Here is a 23,435-nt window from a genome sequence, read left to right on the forward strand (position 1 = left end):
TAGCCAGTAGCCCTCCAAGATCCAGGGGGCCTGGTCCTGTCCCTCTTCTGTACCCCACTCACCTGCCGTTGAAGGCACACCATGGCTGGGGCCCCAGCTGCTGCTGCGGACCCCGCAGGATCGGGTGGGATGTTCTTCAGGATGTGGTCAGGGCGTCTGGGGAGAGTGAGGGAAGGACAGCGCTCTCGTTCTAGTTTTAAAGAAAGTTTTCATCTCTTCTCCCATTTCATGGTACCTCCCAGCTTCCCTCTGAAGCCGCGGCCTTCTCCCTGCCTTCTGGGGCATTTCTTACCTCTCTTTCCCCCTCTTCCTTTTCCCTGGAGGTTCTGGGAGCAGGGGTTGAAGAAAGAAGAGGAGGAGGAAGGGTCTTCTAGAATGCCAGGCCACGTCCCAGCAGGTGTCCTCCCCTGGAAAAGAGGCCGGTCCCTGACCCCTAGTCACAGGACAAGGACACCTGCGGTTCCAGCCCCGCCCCCACCCTAGTGGCCCTCCCCCTAGGCAGGGCTTCCTCGAGGACTGGTGAGAGCAAACCCAGGAATGAATACACTGCATTTGGGAACAAGGACATCCAAGGGCAGGGCTAACTGCTGGGGCGGAAGACGTGAAACGTCCTGGGAACGCGTTTCTGGGACACTGTCTGTACATTGAAGCCACTTCCCACCCCTCCAGTGAATTCTGTGAGCATTTAATAGCACACAGGACATCTGAAATGCAGATGAGAAATAAAGGTCAGTGGGTTTTATGAATATCCCACGAGGCTCCCAGGGTTTTTTCTCAGTTTGACTGGAGCCATTTAAGGGGTCTCCAGAGTCCTTGGGAATGATCATGGGCTCCCATGTAGGGGAAGGGACAGTGCTACCAGGGCTGTGATTTGAACCCCTGGGAGGCAGGTTTGCTTTGTCCTCAGAAAACTCTGCACTCCACAGCCCCAGGCTTTCTCCCTTACCTTTGGGTAGGGGAGGACTTTTAGCCAAAATTCTTCCAGAGGTGTGGCTGGACTGTTTTCAAGCCATAGCACTCCATGGCTGGTCCCTCTTCTAGAAGAGACTCATGAAAAGGTGGCCTGGGGTGAAGGTGGGAGCTGGGGAGGGGGATTCCCACAGCGGGACCTCGAGACTAGGAGCTCAGGCTCTCGGCTCAGACAGACCTTCGTTCAAACCCAGACCTGCCACTCTTAGCTCTGTGACTCTCCAAGCCTCAGTTTCCTCCTCTGTAAAATGGGGATAACAAAAGCAACTATTCATCGAGTCCATAAACTTTTGTTAACTGCCTACCACGTGCTGGGCGCTGTTCTAGACCCTCTGGACGCGCCAGAGCGCTCTTGTTCTTGGGCCAAGTCGGTCCCTGCTTATTTTCTGCTAATGGCTTTTCCTCCACCCTTCCAAAGCCTGCAGAGCCCTGGTAGACAAATGGACACAGTGCCACCTACAGCTCGTCCCTCCCACAAGGTGACTGAAGGTGACCACACTGTGCCCACAGCAGCTTTTCTCCCACTCACTGAGGGCTGGTTGGGGGTCCACAGAACACAAACTGATTCCCTCATTAATGGACTGTGGCCCAGGCCCATGAAAACACAGAGAGAAGAAATGTATGTGATGTCTCGTGAGTGAGTGGTCATTTTCTGTAGTTAGTGGTCACTTCTGGCTGCTACCAACATGTTCTGTTCAGCTGCTCATCAGATGAGCCCTTACGTTGCACACAGCTATTCCGGGTCAGTGCCTGTCTGTCCTTATAATAAAATGCATGGGCTTTGTGGCAGCTGCTCGCCACTCTGAGGTCATTCTGGTTCACTTAAGTGGGCAGCATTTAAGCAAGTGAACAACTCTTAAAATCCAGCCCCCATACCTCCTGCTCCCCGGGCCCTCTCTGCTGGGGGTCCACGCACCCTCCAGCAGCTGCTCCCACTAACTTGCCTGCTCTCCACCCTTGCCCTGCCCGGCTAGGCCCCAGCTGCCTCTCCTCCCCATTCCTACCACCCTCCAGCTCTCCACTCTGCTGAGCCGGCCAGCGTGCTGACAGCTGTTGGGAGCATCCCTGGGATGTGTTCCTCCAGGGCCTCTGCACACAGAGGCCCCTCTGCTTGGACTTCTCTCCCAGGAGAGCTGCCAGGCTGGCTTCCTCGCTCTCTCAGTCTCCTCAGAGGCCTTCCCCAACCTCCCTGAGTAAAACACATCCCCCACCGTCATTCCACCTCCCTGTTCTGATCCGCTTTTCTCCCAGCCCTTCTCGCCACTGGCAACCCTAGGGTGGGTCTGTTTGTCTGTGTATTTGTTGGCTGTCTCCTCCACTGGACTGCAGGTTCCATGTGGGCAGTGCTTCTGTCTTTTCCTGTTCACGCTGCATCTCCAGCATTGGGACAGTGCCGGGCCTGGGGTAGACGCTCAATAAATATTTGTTGAAAGAATACATGAGTGAATGAGCACCTGATAGGTATATTGAGGGGAATGAAGGACCAGAGTCGATAACAAATGCATTCACTGGCTCACCGTGTGGCCAGCTCTGTTATAAACCCTCTCACAGCTGGCCTCCCACACAGACAGCATCCTGATCCCTCTTTTACAAGTGAGATACCAAGGCACCAACAGGTCAGGTAACTCTCCAGGGAAGATTTAAGCTTGGATGAGCAGAGGTCAGCATACCCCCTGGGAATAGCTCACTTCCAAGAGGAGAGGGAGAGGAAAGGAATGGAATTCCATATGCCTGGCCTGGTTTACTCTCAATAAGTCAGCCCCCAGACTTCCCTGGGAGGAGCTGGAGAGGCCAGGAGCGGGCCTCTGACGGCAGTCCAGCCACACAAACAGTCCCTAGGAGCAGGGAGTGCTAGCTGGTCAAACCAGGACATCTTAAATCCTTTCCAGGGATTGTAGGCAACACAACTGTAAACACTAAATTTGCCGAGAGGCTCGATCTTAATTGTTCCCAGCACTGGAAGAAATGATACTGATGTGAAGTGATGGTGGCGTTAGCAAATGCTACAGTGGCGATCATACAGTGATGTAAATGGATCAAATCCATATGTCGTACACCTTAAACTTACATGACGTTATATGTCCAATATATGTCGATTTAAAAAAATCCTTTGCAACCCTGTAATTGTAGGCAATAGGCCAGAAGTATAACTTTCCAGACTGGGTGCAATCCCTTTGTACGTGCTTATGGCGCCCTGTAATTTTCCTATGTAAACCTCATCACAATGATAATTATGTAGTTATTTTTGTTTGATGATCTGCTTAGGGTCTGTCTTTCCATATGACTGTAAGGCCCAAGAAAGTACCAGGTCTTACTGCTGAATCACCAGCACCAGCTCAGGGCCTGACCCCCTGGTGACAAAAGGAAGGAAGGATGGAGGGAAGGAAGGAAGGAAGGAAGGAGGGAAGGAAGGAAGGACGGAAGGAAGGGAGGGAGGGAGGGACGGAGGGAGGGAGGGAGGGAGGAAAGAAGGGTGGGAGGGAGGGAGGGTAGAGAGGGAGAATTAGAGAATCAAGGCTGGACTCAAGTGAGGGTGGCATTAAAAACTTCTAGGGTCCCTGCTAGTCAGAACCTCCAGAGTTGTGTAAGGAAAGTTGCATTCAGGAAAGTTGCACCTTTTGGAGGCCTGTGGAGGTGCTGGTACTGAGGGGCCGCTGCCTTCTCTCTTGCAGCCTGCCTGCAGCATCGGAGCTGCGACACCTGCATGTCCTCAGACCTGATCTTCAACTGCAGCTGGTGCCATGTCCTCCAGAGGTTCGTACCAGGCTCACCCTCTTATTCCCACAGGCAGACTGTGCAGGGGGGCAGCTGGTGGCACGGCCCCACTCCCTGCCTCGGGCCTCATTACCAACATGAGGGTATCTCTGGCCAGCGCTACTGTGACACTTAGGACAAGAATATCATGAAAGTGAGTGTCTCCCTGAGGCTTGTGACCCATCAAGGTGACGACATGTCACCTTGTGGTGACACCAGACTTCTGGAAGACCATTCAGAGATTCCAGCTACTGCAGCTCCCTCCTCGCACCTGGGAGGGTTGGTTCATCCTCTGGCAGGCCTTCTCAAAGAGTGGTCCACAGCTGTGAGCATCCCAGAATCACCTAGGGCTTGCGCTAAACATGCAGATTCTCGGGGCCCACCCCTGGCCCCCTGCATCAGGTCTCTGGGAGAGAAGCCCAAGAACCTGCATTTTAACATGGTACCTCATCTGCAAACCAGCGTGAGATCCGCCGGCTCAGGGACGGGATGAGCTTAAGACCCATCGCCATTGGAGGAGAGCCCCATGACCCCAAATCGGCACCTCAAGATCTTTCTCAGGCTGCAGAAGGGTTGCCTAAAAACCATGGGTGTGGAAATCGCAGGCGTCTGTGGAAAGCTGGAGCAAGTGACAAAGCTGTGTTTGCTTGGTTTTGGAAGCAGGGAAAATTCTGGATGAGATCCAGGCTCAGGCATAAAGTTCTTAAATCCAAGTCATCTTCCTCTCCTTGTTCTGAAATCATTCCCTCACGGATTAGACTCAGAATCTGAGCCCTGTTCTCCCGTCCAAGAGAAATAAATGGCGGGTGGGGGGGGGGAGAATTTCTTTGGGGACTAGGGCTCCCATGAGAGTGGGAAAAGCTATGAACTACAAGAGCCTTTAAGGCAATCTTGAAAAAGTGCAAATTATAGAGGCTCTGAGTTCTTTGCAGCTGTCCTGAATCTGTCAGTGTTTCCTTTGCTCCTTTCCAGTATCCTGGTGCAGAAATAGAAGCCACTGCCTTTATAGGCCGCCGGCCTAGCACACAAGACACAGCTCTGGGCCGGGAGGAGAAAGGGGTGCTCATCTGGCCTCCCAGGTGTTCTTCCCAACAGCTGTGCTCTTATTCACTCTCTTGGGGCCTCAGTTTGTTTTCCCTGTAAAATGGGCTGGGGTTATGTGATTCGGGGAGATGTGGGTGAGGAACATGCCTGTTATTTTAACTCCTCAAATACCAGATAGTATTTTTGCAAAGTGTTCAGGGCCCTTCACATGAAAGGCACAGAGCCTCAGAGAGAGTACACAGGGCACACCTCAGGTTGGTTCTTCCTGGCGTGGAGCTTTGCAGTGTGGTCCATCTTGTGCACTTTCAAGTTTGAGAGTCACTGTCTGAGCACAGGGAGATCATCCAGATGACTGCAGAGGAGGCTGGAACGCCGGGGCTGGCTGCCACCGCATGACTCAGTGTCCACCAGCAGCTGAGCCATGAGAACTGCAAAATGGCTCACATGAAAGCAAAACCCTGGCTTGATACACCCCCACTTAATGCATACGCCCAAACCCAGAAAACTATGACAGTTTAATGAGGGTTGGTCAGGGGGAGGGCAGGGCCTTGGGTGTGGATACTGCCTTTGCTGGGTTATGTCAACTACGGGACAAAGGAGCTCCATCAGGGATCCTGTCCCCGGATGTCCATGAGCCTGGGCTCACCGAGCACGGGCCCCTTCTTGACAGATCTCTGGAGCCTCAGCTTCAACTGAGAGCTGACTCCAGGTTCCTAAAAAGCCAGAGGTCAGAGCTGGTGCAGGGGGCCGGCCACCATGGTCTCTCCCACCAACAGCTGCTTGAAACCACCACATGGGTTCTCGGCTTTCCCTCCGCCTACTCTGCCCTCTGCAGCCTCCCAGAGCGTCCCCTCCCCGTGCTGGGGCCAGATCTGATTTAGATTATTTCACTTATCATGCAGGTATTTTCCTTTCATTCCTCTTGCCCCCCAGTGACCCACTCTGAAGTCTATGGGTGACTTTGACTCCAGGATTTGGCTCTGAAAATGAGGGTCACACATAACCCTTGTCTTACAGCGTTGTCACGAGGGTCCCACGAGGTAGTGCCGGAGGAGCATGGGACTGGGGCAGCACCTGGCATTCAGGAGGCACTCGAACAGTGGCCCTTTCTCATGCCCTTCTCCTCTGCATCTGGGTTGGTTGGCCCGAGCTTGGAAAGGGGTGCTCTTAGACATTTATCAAAGGCTCAGTCCTTGAAAGAACCAGTTCGTTCGGCTGAAAAGAAACTTTAGTCCCCAGTCCCCAACAATGCCCTTAATCTTCCATCCCTCAAGGGAGGGGGCACGGAGGACCTGACAGAGGGGGTGTGGATGGCTCAGCTCAGCTGCCGCTGCTGCAGGAGGAGCAGCTCAGAGGCATCTTCAGAAGGAAAGGCTGACAGCGCCTGGAAGCCTCAGCCTCACCGGGTCTCGGATCGATGGGCAGGCAGTTGCCGGTGCAGTTAACCAGCCACGAATCCTTTCGCAGCGCTGGTGGCTCGGGATATTATCTTCCCATGCGGCGGTTCCTGAGCTTAAGTAGGGCTTGGTGGAGTCTCCTGGCACCGAAGAGTGAAGAGCGGAACTGATGCCATGGAGGACATTCTCTGGTTCATCCTCACACCACACCCCTTCCCTAGGGAAGCACTTGACAACTTCCAGCCCAGCTGAGCTCTCATTGTCCTCCAGGAACCCTTGTCAACCGGTGTTTACTCTCTCCCAGACTCTGGCAGGACCCTGACTTCTGCCCTTCAGTGATCACACAGTGGGTGTTGGCCAGATTGGCTGACGGCCACCCTCAGCCCTGCCCCTCCTTGACAAGTTTAGGCTCCTCCACGAAGAAGTGGGGCTTGGGGAATGAGTAAGACTTTCCCCAGATGAGAACATGTGTGTGAGTTCCCTGGATTCTCAGCAATTTCGTGGCCGCCCAGAGTCAGGAGGGCCTTAAAGGTCATTAGAGGTCATGCAATCAGTCAGCTCCCTACACACACCACATCTGGGCAGATGTGGCCTTGGTCCTGGGGAGCTTGGTCAGGAGGAGGGAGAAGCTGCCACAAATAGCTTCCCCTCCTTTGGGGAAAGGAGTAGAGGGACAGGAGGGTCTGACTCTCGCTCCCACGGCACCTGCCCGGTGGTCTTGGGGAGGTTCGCCCCCTCCTTGCTATCATTGGAGAGCTGTTACCGCCTAGGGGGAGGTGAAGGGGAGGGCTTCTCTGTCAATCCCATCACACCTCTGGCCTTTTGGTTTCCCCTGCAGATGCTCCAGTGGCTTTGACCGCTACCGCCAGGAGTGGCTGTCCTATGGCTGTGCCCAGGAGGTGAGAGGCTTAAGTGAGCCAGGTGTGGGGAGGAGCAGGGCTACTAGCTCGGGTAGCTCTTCTCAAGGCATCTCTGGCTCTTGGTGAAATTCTCCCCTCCACCTGGGGCTTGTCTCCCTGTCTGCTCTGAGCCAATTAGACCCACATGGGAGGTTTCCGAGGGCTTGATGGGCCCCTGAGACAAGCACTTCTGGTGACTTGGCCTGGAGTGGCAGCTCTCCAGGGGCTCTTTTGGTCCTTACAGAGGGTACGTTGGGCGTGGCCTTGGCCACAGCGGGATCCTCCGGGAGGCTGTGCACCTGGTGATGTTCAAAAAGCGACTACCCGGCTCCAGCCCTCCGGCATTAGAGGAAGGCAGTGGTTCTGGGAACGAGGAGGGTTGTTCCTGGCACCTCCCGTTTAGAATCCCATGCAGGTTCCTTCTCACTGCTGGAATTTTCCATGAATGCTCAACACTTTGGGTGGGGAGCCTCCACTTCTCACACCTTATACTGACACAGACCCTTTCATCCACGCATCCTTTCCCCCTCCCTTCCTCCCTCCATTGCAGTGCAAGCACAGCGCATGCGCCCAGCACTTCACCGCGTGCTGCCCTGCACTTGCCCTGATTTAATCCTAACACGGTCCTTGGGAGCTGGGGGCCAGTGCCCCCACTTACCGGAGCGGGAAACTGAGGCTCAGAGAGGTTTAGTGATTTGGCCTGCAGCTCGCAGCCGGCGAGGTGGTGAAGGTGCCAGGTCCAGCATTTAAATGTGAACCCCCAGGATTACTGCTCTGTGCTCACCACCATCTGTTTTATCAGTAAGGCTGAGTGAGCCGTTTCTGGCCTTAGAAAAAAAACAAACTTTGTCCATCCAGAAGCCTACTGCTCACGCTGGCTGTTGGTGAACGTACAGATTCGCTTTATTTAAGATTGGCATCTCAGCTCCTTCTTTCAGGAGGGCTTCGAGGCAGCTGACAGATAAATTGCCCTGTAAGGTAAGACGCTTTCAGGATAAAGTAGAAAGCTTAAATGTACTCAGAGCCCAGCTTTGGTTAGATCACCGTGCTTGGGCCACGCACTGGAATCTTAAATCTTCTGGCCGCTGAGGGATGCGAGCGCCCCACCATCCTCCTGTGTGCAGCATGGCCGCCGGCGAGGCCTCTGTCCAGGGCAGCACTGGATCTCTCTTGCAGGCAGACGGCAGGACGTGTGAGGACTTCCAGGACGAGGACTCCTTCTCGTCCTCGCCCGACAGCTCCTTCAGCCCCTTTGACGGAGACCTCACCACCACCTCCTCTTCTGTCTTCGTCGACAGCCTCACCACGGAAGGTAAGAGTGGGGCGGAGCCACCGCCCTGGAGCCTCACTGTCCCTGATGGGAATTATCTCAGGGGAGGGTTGCTCCATCCTTTCACACCTGAGGCTCCAAGAGTGGGGACACTTGCTGGTGAAAGGCAGAAGCCAGGTTCAGAGCGAGTAGACTCCACGCCCATATCAGGGCTGTGGGACGGAATTCACTGTGGCGAGGGGAAAAACTACTGTCCCAGCACACTGCCAGGTATTTTATATAATATCGCAGTTCATCTTAATAGCGATCCTTAGAGAACCTGTGAGGTCTTAGCATCCCGGTAGCAGGTATGAACTCAGTCCACACACTCAGACGTCAGGGAAAGGTTGCCTGATTTTTCTGACTTCCCTTCTGGCTCCCAGCCCTCGCCGAGCTGGCCTGGTGGGGAGTTCCACCCCTGCTGTCCTGGGGCTTGGCTACACAGTCCTGTGGTGTCCAGTGGGCGGAGGGTAGGTGGGCAGCTCTGACCACCTTGGGTTGCTGCTGATCCATCTCTGCTTCTTCAGGCCTGGTTGTCCCTGGGCCTCCTCTGCCACGCACCTGTTACCGGTGGAACGGTGACTCCTGGGTTCTGGTTCTCTGGAGGGAAAGAATTCAACTGAGAGACGTAGAGTGGTTTTAAGCAGCAGGAGTTTTATTAAGCAAAGCAAAAGTACACCCTCAAGAAGGGAGGACAGTGAGCTGTCTAGGTACCAGAATCAGCCCCGCAGTGAGGGTGGGGCTGGGTTTTTCAAAATCGTGGCAAGTCCCTCCCTGTGTCTTGCATCATTGGATTGACAAGTTGATTGACAGCTTTAGGTTATATAACTTTTCTCCTTGTATGCAGACACTTACCCATAAGCACCCAATCGGAAATGGGGGTGGGGGTGGGGAACCACAATGGTAACTTATTATAAATACCGCATAATGAACCCCAGGTTAGTCTGAGTCACCTCTTAGGTCTGGGTGCACCTGCACCAACCGGTGCTGATGGTTCGGAAAACCCTGTTGGGTTTTCAATATCTTGCTTGGTCCTCATAGGCTGGAAACTTAGCGGTCCTTAACCACAAAAAGGGAGGATCTCTGGGCATGTTCTGGTCACCAGTGTCCAGGTGGGGAGGGAAAGATGACCCCATCCAGGATGGGGCGGGACCCACTCACGTCTGACTAGCTACCTAACATGGTCTTTAGTTCCACGGTCCGTTTCTTCCCATTTCTTTGAGGCCAGTTCTCAGAATTGTGGCAGCTTATGTCATGGCTACAGTCTGGTCATCATGTAGTTAACTTCTTCCACCTGATGAGGGTTTCAGTATCTATAAGACAGCTCAAATGATATGGCTCAGAATATTATCTATAGCCCTTGAAGAGGAACTAAGGTCCTTGACTATGCTTAATGCCTAGACTATTATTATTCAGTCTTATTGGACTATTTTCCCTTGTTTCTGCATCTTCTCACATCTCTGATTAAACTTACTCTTTGGCTAAAGTTTTTCCACAGACAAAAGGTAGGCTGAGGACATGGGGGGCAAGGACCATAGGGTCCTGCTCCGTTTCACCCAGGACTGAGGTCTTATTGAAACTGCTAGAGGTCCAGCCACCCTGTGGGGAGCCCCGTGCAGGCTCCTCAGATTCTTTGGCTATCTCTGAGAAATTCCTCCCTTATCCTTTTTCTTTCTTTCTTTCTTTCTTTTTTTTTTGTGGTATACGGGCCTCTCACTGTTGTGGTCTCTCCCACTGTGGAGCACAGGCTCCGGATGCACAGGCTCAGTGGCCATAGCTCACGGGCCCAGCCACTCTGCGGCATGTGGGATCTTCCCGGACCAGGGCACGAACCCATGTCCCCTGCATTGGCAGGCGGACTCTCAACCACTGCGCCACCAGGGAAGCCCCCCTCCTGACTTTTTAATTGCAGCCTAGAGGACTGGAGAGCAGGAACCCATGGATCTGGCTGGAGGGAAGTGAACAGTTGATAGAAAGAGCAAATATTTAAGGGGACTGACCATGTGCCACGTAGGGTGGTAACATTGTGCACCCATTAATATTCACTTAGTCTTCCTAACAATCCTGTACGTTGATGCTGTTTGATCCCCATTTTACAGAGGAGACAGTATGGCTCAGAGAGGTTGATGGCTTGCCCAAGGTCACACAGCCAGGAAGAGGTGGAGTCAGGTCTCATCTAGCTCCAAAAGCAGCAATCTTGCCCCTCGACCCCACTGCCTTTCTCAGTGCTGAAAAAAAAAATAGAAAAGGGTCTTCATGGATTCAATGGGTGGAAAAATAGGGAAGGGTGAACAAGTGGGCAGATTCAGACAGGTCCCAACACTCTGAACTTGCCCAGGAATAACAAGTAGCTGGTTAAAGCTCAGGTATTGAGAGCAGAGACTGTGCTAATGCTGTGAGGGATTCAACAAACCAAATGAAAAATGACACAGGAGGAGATCTTGCCCTCAGGGAGTTAATAACTGAGTCCAGGGGTGACCTTCCAGTTAAAGGACACTCTACTTAAAAAGAAGAACCCCTGGCCAGTCACTCCTGAGTTAACCCTATGTGCTACTGAGGGCACGGTCTGAGCCCAGAGCTGGGCTGGGGGCTACACACCCCATCCTCCAGATCCGAACGCAGCCTTTCCCTCAGAGGTTTACGTCTGCATGGGGCACAGTGCCTGAGGCCAGAAGCGTGGCTGTGTGGGCGTGGAGAGCCCAGCGCACGGCATCTGGGGGCTGGATTCAAATTCTGACTTGGAAGTATTCTCCATTTCTCCCGGGTTATTGCCCTGATGAGCTGTCCCTACATAGAGGCAGCGTGTTCTGTTTATCAGTTTTATCATGCGTGTGTCTTCTATCAGCCCAGGAATGTGTCATTTCTGTTTGCTGTGTAATAGTCCCCAAAAGAAAAACATATGTCCTTCCAGTCCTGGAGCGGGTGGTAGAGATTGTTAGGTTACCTCTATAAGAAAAAGACTGGGGGGACTTCCCTGGTGGTCCAGTGGTTAGGACTCCACGCTTCCACTGCAGGGGGCACAGGTTCGATCCCTATCAGGGAACTAAGATCCTGCAAGCCGTGTGGTGCAGCCAAAAAAAAAAAAGAAAGAAAAGAAAAATTGATAAAGACTTCCCCCCACCCCAAACTCTCAAGGTGTCTGGAGGGACAGGTTTGGGTCACCCCCTGCCTGTGCAATTATAACCCACACAGGGAGACTTACTAGAGGCAGAGTATATCTCGGGGTCCAGGAAGATATTGTGAATGAAGGGGATACAGCACTTCAGCCAGGGGGACCCACCTGGTCAGAGCAGAGTTGGAGAGCAGAGAAGTTAGTGAGAACAGCTGCTGGAGGGCGTGTGGAGCCCTTCTGTCACCAGCCATCCAGAGGAATGGAGAGGACCAGGGGAGCAGGAGGTATGAGGGCTGGATTTTAAGAGTTGTTCACTTGCTTAAATGCTGCCCACTTAAGTGAACCAGAATGACCTCAGAGTGGCGAGCAGCTGCCACAAAGCCCATGCATTTTATTATAAGGACAGACAGGCACTGACCCGGAATAACTGTGTGCAACGTAAGGGCTCATCTGATGAGCAGCTGAACAGAACATGTTGGTAGCAGCCAGAAGCGACCACTAACTACAGAACATGACCACTCATTCACGAGACATCACATACATTTCTTCTCTCTGTGAGTTTTCATGGGCCTGGGCCACAGTCCCTTAATGAGGGAATCCGTTTGCATTCTGTGGACCCCAACCAGCCCTCAGTGAGTGGGAGAAAAGCTGTTGTGAGCACAGGGTGGTCACCTTCAGTCACCTTGTGGGAGGGACTGGCTGTAGGTGTCCTCTTGTCTGCCAAGGGCAGATGTGGACTGGGTTACAATGGATTTCCAATGGTCTAGATTCAAAACAAGTTGATTCCAATCAAGTTAATTTGTCCAATGATGTTTAGGGTTACGTTGGTTAGTGTTGAGTAACCAATTCATCATTTCAACTTGTAGTAACAAAATAGACTCAGAGGCATACATAAATACCTCGTGTATTGAAATTCCTGAAGAAAACGTATCTTTCTATTATATGCCTACAACTCTCTATTCGTTTTGTTTTACTTTGAATTTTTAGGGGTGCTTTTTATCATTTTATTTTATTATTATTTTTTATTTATTTATTTATTTTTGGCGGCGCTGGGTCTTCACTGCTGTGTGCAGGCTTTGTCTAGTTGCAGTGAGCAGGGGCTACTCTTCGTTGCGGTGCGTGGGCTTCTCATTGTGGTGGCTTCTCTTGTTGCAGAGCATGGGCCCTAGGCGCGCCGTCTTCAGTAGTTGTGGCACGCGGGCTCGTGGGCTCTAGAGCGCAGGCTCAGTAGTTGTGGCTCACGGGGTTAGTTGCTCCGCAGCATGTGGGATCTTCCCAGACCAGGGCTTGAACCCATGTCCCCTGAATTGGCAGGCGGATTCTTAACCACTGAGCCACCAGGGAAGTCCCGAGGGGTGCTTTTTAAATTTAACTTTTTTATAAATTATGTAACAGTTAAATGATAATTAACATGGTTCCCAAGTCAAATCTACAAAAGTAGCTATATTCAAAGAAGTTTAGTTTCTAGTTTTCTCCCCTCCGCCCTATTCCCTCTTTCCTCTATAAGGGACCATTTAAAATTTTTCTTATGGTTTATTCTTTTATTATCTAATGTGGTTTTTTGATATTTGAAGATTTATTGGAAATGTAGAGCAGGGCAGTATGCCACGTCCAGGCACTGGGAGTGTAAATAGCTGGGTATTGAGAGGCTCACAGTCTATGGAATCAATGGGACCCAAGATGCCACAGAAACAGATACCAAATGCAATGGGACACAGGGGAGGACACACCCATCTGTCCTCCAGGAAGTGACGGGCCTGGACCAGGACTAGGGTGAGGCAAGTGAGGCACTCAGTGCAGGTATCAAGTTTAAGGAGGCACCAAAAAAAAAAAAAAAACAATAAATAAGATAATAATCTTTTCTTGCAATATTTGTAAAAATCAAAATTAATGCCAAAAATTCCATAATAAACAAAATTTCAAAAAATTCTAAAAAGACAGGATCAGACCCTGTGTCACATGTATCAGCCTAGCCCCAGCCCTGCAGGGGGCATTTCAGGGTTGGGACTTTTGAAAGAGAAGTGGAGGAAGGGCATCCCCTGCAGGAGGAACAGTACATACAGCAGCTCAGAGATCTGAAAGGGCTCCAAGGTCTGGAGAGCCTTGGGTAGCTTGTCACAGACACTGACATGCTGTTGAGTTGTGGCCAGTGGTAGGAGAAGAGAAGATTGGGACTGAGAAGGGCCTTGAACATCTGGGAACAAAGGGGAGCCAGTGGAAGCCTTTAAAATGAGGAGGATGGTGGAGGTGCTGGAGGGGAAGGAGGAACGAAGCGCGTGTTGCAGGCCCTACATCGTGGAAGGTTCCGCTGGTTTAACGTTTTGATGCTTGAAGCAGTAAGCTCCAGTCATCTAGAACATTCTCCTGACGTGGAATTCTCACTGTCCTTTCCCCATAGGAATCTGTGGGGAAGAGCCACAGGAAGGGTCACCCACTGGAACTTATTTAGGAGGCTGCAAGATACACTCCTTGAGGTGTAGAGGGAGTGTGTTGTACCCTGGGAAGTCTCCAAGCAGATTCGATCTTGTGACACACACACCTCTCCTCAAATCCTTCCTCAGCTTCCTGCTGCCCCTTAGGCCCTCAACTTGGCTTTCCAGACAGCTGATCCCCCCACGCCCCCGCTTCACTCTCACCACCCTTCATTCACATCCTCGCTACCCTCCAGCTGCACTGAACTGCTTTTTTTGTCTCAAATGGCCAAGTTCTTGCTGACTCCAGCCTTTGCCCCGCTCTCTCCTCTGTCTGGGACCCTTTCTCCCAGCCCCATAGCTCATCCCTCCTTCTTGACTCCCTTTGTCTGGGCGAGGCCCCCAGTCGGAGTCAACTCCTAGTAAACACTCAGTAAATATTTGTTGAATGTATGAACACTACGAAAAGTTGGCTTGTCTGTCTTGGCCTTCTACCTTTACACTGCTGTGTGACTTTGAGCAAGTCACCTCCCCTCTCTGTGCTTCAGTTTCCCAGCCTTCAAAATGAAGGGCTGGACTTGAACCTCCCTAAAGTCTCATCTAGACCTAGTGACAGAGGCCATCATGATTCCACTAATCTTGTGCCTTCTCTCCTTTCCCTTTGAAGATGACACCAAGTTGAATCCCTATGCAGAAGGAGAGGGTGAGTACAGAACTGCCTGCCCCTCTTCAACACACCACTGCCTCTTGGACCCACCCTGGAAGAGGGTGCAGCCGTCACCTGGCCTCTTTGCTTTTACTCTGAGTGGGGGAGGGGGAAACAACAGCAGCCTGTGCTTCCCAGACTTCCTGCTGGGTGGGAAGGCAGGGGGCTTCTGGGAACAGACCCCCTAGACTGAAGGAGCAAATCTACATCTAGACATTTCTCATCTCAGCCAGGAACCTCCTGTGGTTCTTCTCCCGGCCTCTGTGCCCTTGAGTATCCGCTTCCCTGATAGGAGTGAGAGGAGGAAGTGAGGGCTAAGCTAGGGCAGGCATGGCTGTGTGGCCTGTGGCCCTGGCTTCTGTCTCCAGGGGCCTCCCAGCCAATGAGGGGTGGAGAGCAGCTTCTCTCACTCAAGTGGCTTGCCAGAGAGTACATAAACGTTGCCCACCACAATTTTTACAGGGTGCCAGAAGGTGGGGTCCCCTTTCCCCAGGACTGCCTGGGGGATAACCTCCTCTCTGGGGACATGGGGTGACCCCACCCCTCCCCTGCCCTTTGCCCAGAGCCAGCTCAAGCCCTTGCTGCAACTACCACAAAGGGGAGATGGAAGAGCCTTCCGGCCCCAGGGGCTGGGAGACTGTTACCTGGGCTCCAGCAGGAGAGGAGGGGCTATTAACGCAGCACATCTTAATGGGGTCTCCCACGGGAGACGGAGCCATTGCTGCTCTGTGGGCTGTGGGTGTGAGTGTACACGTGTGTCTGTTGGGCTGTGGGGAAGCAGGGGGCCCTGGGCCACGTTCCCCTTACTCTGCACCATGTGCTCATCAGCCCAAGCTCTGCCCCTCAGATCATAGGGTCACTGAAGGCTGAGGTCTGACGGCCAGCTCAGGAGAGGCCAGCTTGGGGCGTGTCATCACAGCTCCCCCAGCTCTTGGCAGATGGAGGCATGAACCACGCACAGGAGTGCCCCAGGATGGTTTCTCTCCTGGTTTATTTTTCTGCTGACAGAGAAATGGGAATGGGGAACATAATGATTTTGGATGCACACAACATCTTATTAAAAATCTCTACCCACTGTTGACTCCCATTCCACCCACCAGCGATGTAAAGTGGATTCAACATTTGTGTTGCTTACATGCTCATCTGTCTTCTCTGTGTCGTTATCTCCACATCCTTTTAGGGCAGGGAGAAGGAGCAAAAGCCCACCCCAGGTAATATCAGGGAACTAGGTTTCTTGGAGGCTGGCACTAACTGTGTCCTTGGACAAATCCCTTCATCTCTCTGTATTTCCATTCCTTCAGCCGTACGAGAAAGGGGTTGGACTGGATGAGCTTCCAGTTCGATAGTCTATGGAAAATACCCAGTCTTCTCCTGGGGAATGTATTTCAAATGCTTGGAATGTTCACAAAGAGTGTCTGCTGGTTTCTTAGCCCTCCGAGTGTCTAGTTCATTTCTTTTATTGAGTTCCTCTGATGGGTCTGCCGGTTTTTCTAAGAGTTGAAAACACAAAGATGACTAAGACACTGTCCTTGCCCTACAGGAGGTCACAATCTGGTAGTGGACAGTGACAGGTAAAGATGTGGTCATTTTGCTATCATGATAGCTAACACTTTTTAAAGTTGTCCAAGATACCTGCCGTGATCCTCAGCAGTTGACATGAATTATCTCATTTTCACCCTCTCAATAACCCTACCGGGTACTTAACATTATTATCCTTGTGCTACAGAAACGATAACCGAGACACAGAGAAGTTAAATAATTTGCCCAAGGTCACACAGCTCGTAAGTAGCAGAGCCTGGATTTGAATCCAGGCAGCCAGGCTCCAGATCCCAAGTCTTAACCATCACATGCCCTTTGTGAATTCCTTCAAAGAACTTATATGGGATGGGTACTGGAGAGAAATTTTATGATCCTTAGTAGACATTTGGGCAACTTTTAAGCGATTTTGGAAAACCACCTGAACCGTGCTAAGAACAAAGTTCATGTCATACTCATAATGGTTCCACCGACTCCACCTTTTCATGTATTTGATAAGTAGACCTGAAGGTTCTGTCGGCTTTCATCTCTGGGACTTTGTCAGAACCCAGGACCCCATGACCCCACCTTCCTTGTTCCCCTGACCTAATGGTCTCTCCACAGGCCTTCAGAACAACCTGTCCCCCAAGACAAAGGGCCCCCCCTTGCACCTGGGCACCATCGTGGGCATCGTGCTGGCCGTCCTCCTCTTGGCGGCCATCATCCTGGCCGGGATCTATATCAATGGCCACCCCACCTCCAACACTGCGCTCTTCTTCATCGAGGTCAGTGCAGGATTGAGCTACCGCTCTGGCGTCTGCATCTGCATCAGTGTTTCCCCAGCCTTTCAATACCTGCCTCTCCCCATTTCATCCCTCACCCGCCACGTGCCGGCCTCCTGTTTCCACCTGAGGGACTTCATTGACTCCATCCAGGCACATCTTGCACTGGCGGGCACCCTCTGAGTCCCTAACCCCCCAGGGCTTGACCCCTCAGGACTCCTCCGGCCCTCTTGTCCTGTTGAACAGCCTCTGCTTTTGCGCTCCCATTTGTGAAATCAGAACAGTCCCCAGAAGAAAGAAAGAGGCCAAAAACGCCTCACATGCCCCTTGAGTGTTGTGCAACCATCCCTAATGATTTATGGTCTCTCACACCCAACTTCCAGGCCTAGTGCTTATTCAAAGCCATAATGGAACTGAGGTCTCTGCCTCTTGGCCTGCTGTGTGCGATTTTCGATTCGATTTGACAGGCCATAGTAATCATAAGAGTTGCTCTGTCTGGGAGCTTTTGTTGAGGATGCTGCAGTTTGCAACATCTCAGGATTCAGAAGAGTCAGCCTGAGGTGCAGCATGGGAAGTAAGGCCTGCGCCCCTTCACTCTGGGCCACAGCGCTCAGCAGCCCCTGCCCCAGCCCCCTACTCTCGGCATCTGACCAGCTCTCTGAATCCTACAGTGATGGGGCCTCTGGGACTGCAGTCCTCCACATGGGTCACAAGCCCCAACCTCATCACCCAGAGGCCTAGGTCGTTCCCTCCTCTCTTTTTTTTTTTTTTTTTTTTTGCGGCACGCGGGCCTCTCACTGCTGTGGCCTCTCCCGCTGAGGAGCACAGGCTCCGGACACACAGGCCCAGCGGCCACGGCCCATGGGCCCAGCCGCTCCACGGCACGCAGGATCCTCCCGGACCGGGGCACGAACCCGCGTCCCCTGCATCGGCAGGCGGACTCCCAACCACTGCGCCACCAGGGAAGCCCCCTCCTCTCTGTTTAGATGCCCCCTGTTTCTTATGAATTCTAACCAGTCATTCTTAGCTTAAGATTAAGACCTACTGAGGCTAAGGCCAACCTTGTTTCTCCTGGGGAACCTGCAGATCCCCAGCCACAGGGATGCTGACCACAGGTCCGATGGAGGCCTGGGAATCTGCATTTCCTCCAGCTCCCCAGCTCTGATGCAGGACCTGTACTGTCTGGAGGGTTACCTTAGCGTTTCCAGAGCCTCCCAGATCATTCCATCTCTTACCCACTCGCTCACTTTCCACAGTCTCAGGACTCCACTCAGTGTGCCGCTGCGCTTTTCACCTTGCGTCCTGCAGTCCACACGGCGAGGAATAAAATGACCTCTTCCTTCCCAACTCCTGGGGCTCCCAGCAGGTTTCCCAGGGGGGCGAAGGATCACAGCCGGGAGCCTTCTGGGGGAGAGGGCCCTGAACTTCACCCTCCACCAGCACCTTTGAGAAGTGCTCAGAGCCGTCCCCCGGGGGAAGGGGGAGGGAGGGGAGGGTCCCAGGGGAGGGATCGCAACCACTGACTCTGCGCCTGTGTCCCCGCAGCGGAGACCTCGCCGCTGGCCGGCCATGAAGTTCCGCAGCCACCTTAACCACTCCACCTACACAGAAGTTGAGCCCTCAGGCCACGAGAAGGAGGGCTTCGTGGAGGCCGAGCAGTGCTGAGAGCGCCAGGTCTCCCTTGGAAGGGTGGGAAGGAAGACCCGGGGACCTCAGCAAACGAGTCAAAGCAAAGCAGAGAAGTGACCTTCCTTGGCCTCCTCTGAACACACCCTGGCTGGGAAGATGAGCCCATGGTCTGTGGCGCCAGAGCTATAGTTTGGCCATCACACCCCAACTATTGAAGCAGGAGGCAGAAAAGCAACCACATTGAACTTTTAAGGAACAGTAACCTAATTTCAGCCTGCTTTGATGCCAGGGGTCTCCCCTTCTGAGTCTCTCAATGGTCCACTCTGTAGCTGCCTCAGAGGTCCCCTCCTACCTGGAGACGGCCAGATGCCCTGCTCCGGTCACCTAACGCCCCTGCATATGACACGCGAGAACCCAGCTCTAGACTGGGGCCGCTGTATTCCAGGGTCCATAGACTCAAGAGCTGGTCCTCAAGGCTATGGATGCAGCATAATTTGCCCCAGCTTCTGTGCTCTGGAAGTCTGAAGAAGGAGTTCTCTCCATCTGTTAAAACACAGGTATGGCTGCTCCCAGCCCTTTTGGCAAGCCACTGACCGGCATGCTGGCATCAGAAGAAAGCCAAAGGAGAGAAGAAAGAACTTGTGGGAAGATTGTATTTTTAGGCTTCACTACCCCAGCTTGACGTTTCTGCTGAGAACCAGTACTTCTGCAACAAACATGTGTGTTGCCTGTGTTGTGGGCTTTATCCAACTGCAGCCCAGCCCGGGCCTGGCAAGCCGTGCTGTGCATGGCCGCGTCTACCCTGCGGGCTCTTCATTCCAATGGCACGTTTGGTGTCCACTGTATTCACTGGCCTGGTCTTCTGTCAGTGCCAGTAAGTACCTCCAAAGGCAGGGCCTGCCTGATTAATATTTTTCCTCCTCTGAGCTGGAATTTTATAGCCATTAAAGAGAAACAAGGTGGAGAGAGGGCTTCTTGAAACATACCCAGCAGGGAACTTCAGTTGAAAAGCAAAGCCTCCAGAGGGATTGGGATAGAGGAAGCTGGTGTGGGAAAGAGGAACTTTATACGTAAGACCTTGACCTGGAAAGTTGCTTGCATCTCCCCAGCTCTGCCGGAAGTTCTTGGGGCAGAGAGTTTAGGCTCCTAAACTTAACCTGCTTTTAAGGGAGTTCTGTCCCAGGGATGAGTTGGGGTTGCTTCTGAAGAGCATTTCAAGTGAAAACCTATAGTTCACCCTCATTCAAAGTAAAAAAACATCATCAGCAAATAAATATTAAATCACAGTCTCCACTTAGTCACATCCTTTTATGCATGTCACCGGGATGCTGCCAAAGAAAGAAGTTAGTTTAAATACAAGGCCTCCTGAGGCGGGGGTAGGGAGTCTGCCAATAACCAGGCACATCCAAACACTGGGCTGAAGGTTTTCCAGATGTTTCATGGTTTATCCTTGGTGAGGATGGTAACAATCAGAGTGGGAAACATGCTGGACCTCGGCTATCTATATGTATTCTTCATAAACCAGGCAAAGGAATAGCTATGGTTTTGAGAAATCGTATCAGAATTTGCGAAAGTAAAAAGGTAATGCAGCAAAGAGAATAGGATTCTTTTCAAGCTTCTGAAGGACAGAAAGGTCTGAAACAGAGCTCTCTTAATGGGAAAATTGCAGCCAGGCACTGAAATACTCCAGGCTCCCAGCACTGCTGGCTGGCAGGAGGGTGATTTTTGCCCTTGCCGGACCAGCAGAGCATCTATGACTTTTGTGTGTCTAAAATGGCCAGTGGGGCAGTCCCCACTGTGGCCAAATGCAGTGCACAGCTCCACGGGTCCCACTCCCAAACTCCAGCACACTTCTTCCCAATGGGAGCCCTTCCGATTGTTCTGATTCCTGGAGGGGAAGAACACAAGAGTGAAGAAACGGGCAGTGATGTCCTGAGGTCTCTGCCGGTAACACTGCAGGTAGAGAGAGAAAGCATGAGATAGCTCGGACCAGTCACAGCAAGCCTAGCTGGCGCCTGGGATGACAGTGGTGAGGGCAGTGGAGCTGTTTGGTAGCAAGTAGCCTGGTTTGTTAACAGCAACAAAGAACTAAAGATGTGTCCCTAAGAGAGGCCCCTGGACACTAAGAGTCCCTCAAGCCACAACAAAGTGCTCCTAGGAAACAGCCAGCAACTCGCAGAGTTAACACTGGTTCCCAGATATCCTTAGGATCTCTCACAAGATCAAGCATCTCTTAGACCCAGGAGTTTTACTCCAAGGTTTAGAGCGGGTTCTTTGGGTAACTATAGAGAGTGACTCACCTGCACAGTGAGTGACCAGAAGGAGACAGGGGTTTCATGGTCAACCAGCGAAGTGGTACTTCTGTGCTGTGCTGTGCACAACCACAGAGAGCTTGCAAACTTCCGGTCCCCTCCACCCCACAGGCAGATACAATGACTGTGACAGGAAGCTTCAACCCCTTGAAACAGCTGTCTGTGTTGTACCCAGAACTCAGAAGCTCTCAGGGAGGCTCTGTTTTACACCAGAACTCTTAAGAGAGCCAACAAGAAAATGAGAAGAAGAAGAAGAATGCAGAGGCCAAGTGTGAGAGGAGACCCCTGGATCAGGCTGTGAGCCCAGCTTAGTTCCCCTTTAATCAGCTGCCCCTAGATTTGTGGATCTGTCCAGTCAGGCCCCTGGGGTTTCTGATTCTAGAACATGGGTGCCTATAAGCCCAGCCACCAACCCCAGTACCCAGAAATGCCCCAGGAAGAGCAGATGGGGTTTTTCAAGCTTGACTAACTGGCCGTCTCCCTTCCGCCATAATTAGTTATCACCAGCCACTCACCCCAGCTGGCCCCTGACTCTGGAAACTGCCTCTTCAGGTCTTCGGGTCTCAGCCTGGAGCCTGAGGTTGAAAATGTCCTTTTGTCCCTGTTAGAGGTTCTCGGTGGGCCTATGGAAACAATCTTTAAAATGTGTGTGTTTTGCCAGGGCTTGCCTGTGTCACGTGTTCTTGTATGTATATATTTAGGTGTCTATCTATATTTATAGATAGATTATTGCTAAGAACATTGGATGAAGCTTGTAGCTGCGCTCAGCCTGTAGCTTGTTGTATTATATTAAGACAGTGGCAGAAGCTGCCAGCCAACCACACTATGTGAAAAGAAGAGTGTTCACCACCAGAGCTGATCACTTATTTCGTTGTGGGCAGAGCTAAGACTCTGTTCTCTGGGTACAGGAACAGATAAGAGATTTGCATGAAGCCCTGATCAGGGGCCACACCCAGACTCCCTACACCAGGTGGAGTCACAAATAAAATCAGCCTGTCTCTCTCACCATCTCCACCCTACCCCACCCCCAACGAAAAGTCACCTGAACTTACAGCACAATTCGAAGGATCTGGGACCTGAGGGCACACTAGCTGTTCTAAATGCAATGTATTCCCATATTCAGCGTGAAAATTCCTTGCACGGATTTCAGTGTTAATAAAAGGCAACGTTCATTTACGACTTCTGCCGTGTGCAAAATTAAATGCAAAGGATTTTGTGTGACATTCTACAAATCCTCGCACAGACTTTAGTCCTGATGACTGCCAGCTTCTCTAAGGACTGAGCTAAGGAGCAGAGGAACAGCCTCCAGCAATCTGCCCACCAGGGGTGCTCTTCCCAAACTCCTGTCCCACCTCAAGAGAAACAGCCTGGAAAGAGACTCCAGCTATTTATTCGTGGTTTGTAAGTCCCCGGAAGTAAACCTCATGGGTTTCTAATCTACTATCTAGAAACACAGAATAAATGTGCTAAGCTGACACTGCCACATTTCTGGAGGCTTTGCCTTTGAACCACTTTAGTAGCCTTGTCGTTTTTATTACTTTGCATATTTTGCTCACAAAACATGGTTAAGCAAACCAAAACAAAAAGAGGAAAAATTTGAACTTCTTACAGCCAAAATCAGCTATGCCAAATTTCAGGCTCCAAAAACAAGCCAATTTATAAATAAACATGCTGTGTTTGCCAAAGAAAGAGGAATGTGTTGGAGAAGGCCATGTGGATTGGTGAGAAAGCCCCCCAGCTGCTCCACAGTGCGTCAGGAGGCGGAGCTGCAGCCCCAGCCCTGCCCCTGAGGAGCTGTGTGTTGTCGGCCAAGTCACCCCACTTCTCTGAGCCTCTGTGAAATCAGGGGGTGGAGGACTTATTGATCTAAGGAGGGGATGTTTTCCTCTCCTTAGCAAATACGCTCATCTGTTTCTGTTTTGTTTGGTTTTTTCTAGTTCACAAGCAGCTCAGATGGAAGCATCCCTTTCGCTTCCATTATCTTGGTGAAGTGATCAACTTTGTTTGCCCGGGACTTCCCTGGCTCTAACACTGAGAGCCCTGTGTCCCAGGAAACCCCTTAGTCGAGAGCCCGCTGGGACAATCTGTTAGTCTATCCTTGGAGTCTATCCCGACCCCATTGGCTGAAGAGATGTTAACAAGCTCAAGTACTTGTAGAGCATCAGAGTCTTGGACTTACCTATTCAAAGTGTGGTCCACACAGGAATTCCCTGGGGGTCAGCTGGAAATGCAGAACTCAGGCCCACCCAACCCAGACCTACTGAGTCAGAATCTGCATTTGAGCAACTCCCCAGGTGACTGAAGTGAAACGCATGAACATTTGAGAAGCATTTCTAGGCAACAATTTTACTGACATGATCACAGCCTGTCAGGTGTGGGGGGGGGGCAGAATTATTCCCCCATTTCTCAGATGAGGAAACTGAGGCTCAGGTGGTTTACTTATTTATTTATTCATTTGATCAATACTCATTAAGCACACACTGTGTGCCAGGCATCATTAAGTGACTTGCCCAAGGTCACACGGCTAGTGAGTAGCTGAGACAGTCCCCAAACCCAGGACTTTGGATTCCCATCCGGGGTTGTTCCCCGGGTACTG

General features: G+C 51.8%; 1 protein-coding gene across 3 annotated transcripts in view; it reads left to right on the forward strand.

Annotated features, from left to right (window-relative positions):
- The window catches only part of PLXDC1 (plexin domain containing 1), a gene marked incomplete at its 3' end in the record, with an annotated part of 65,156 nt that extends 42,841 nt beyond the window's left edge, over positions 1-22,315 (forward strand). For 2 of the 3 annotated variants that reach the window (XM_082678896.1, XM_082678897.1), the window contains 6 exons: positions 3,642-3,723; positions 7,003-7,063; positions 8,240-8,375; positions 14,563-14,598; positions 16,741-16,901; positions 18,444-22,315. In XM_082678896.1, the coding sequence (XP_082535022.1) occupies positions 3,642-3,723; positions 7,003-7,063; positions 8,240-8,375; positions 14,563-14,598; positions 16,741-16,901; positions 18,444-18,563 (596 nt within the window). Of the gene's footprint in view, positions 1-3,641; positions 3,724-7,002; positions 7,064-8,239; positions 8,376-14,562; positions 14,599-16,740; positions 17,082-18,443 lie in introns of those variants that run through there. The other variant, XM_082678895.1, reaches the window with a different exon arrangement.
- Positions 22,316-23,435: the final 1,120 nt, after the last annotated feature.

This window comes from Grampus griseus (genome assembly GCF_964374135.1).
Source record: "Grampus griseus genome assembly, chromosome: 20".
Classification (NCBI taxonomy): domain Eukaryota; kingdom Metazoa; phylum Chordata; class Mammalia; order Artiodactyla; family Delphinidae; genus Grampus; species Grampus griseus.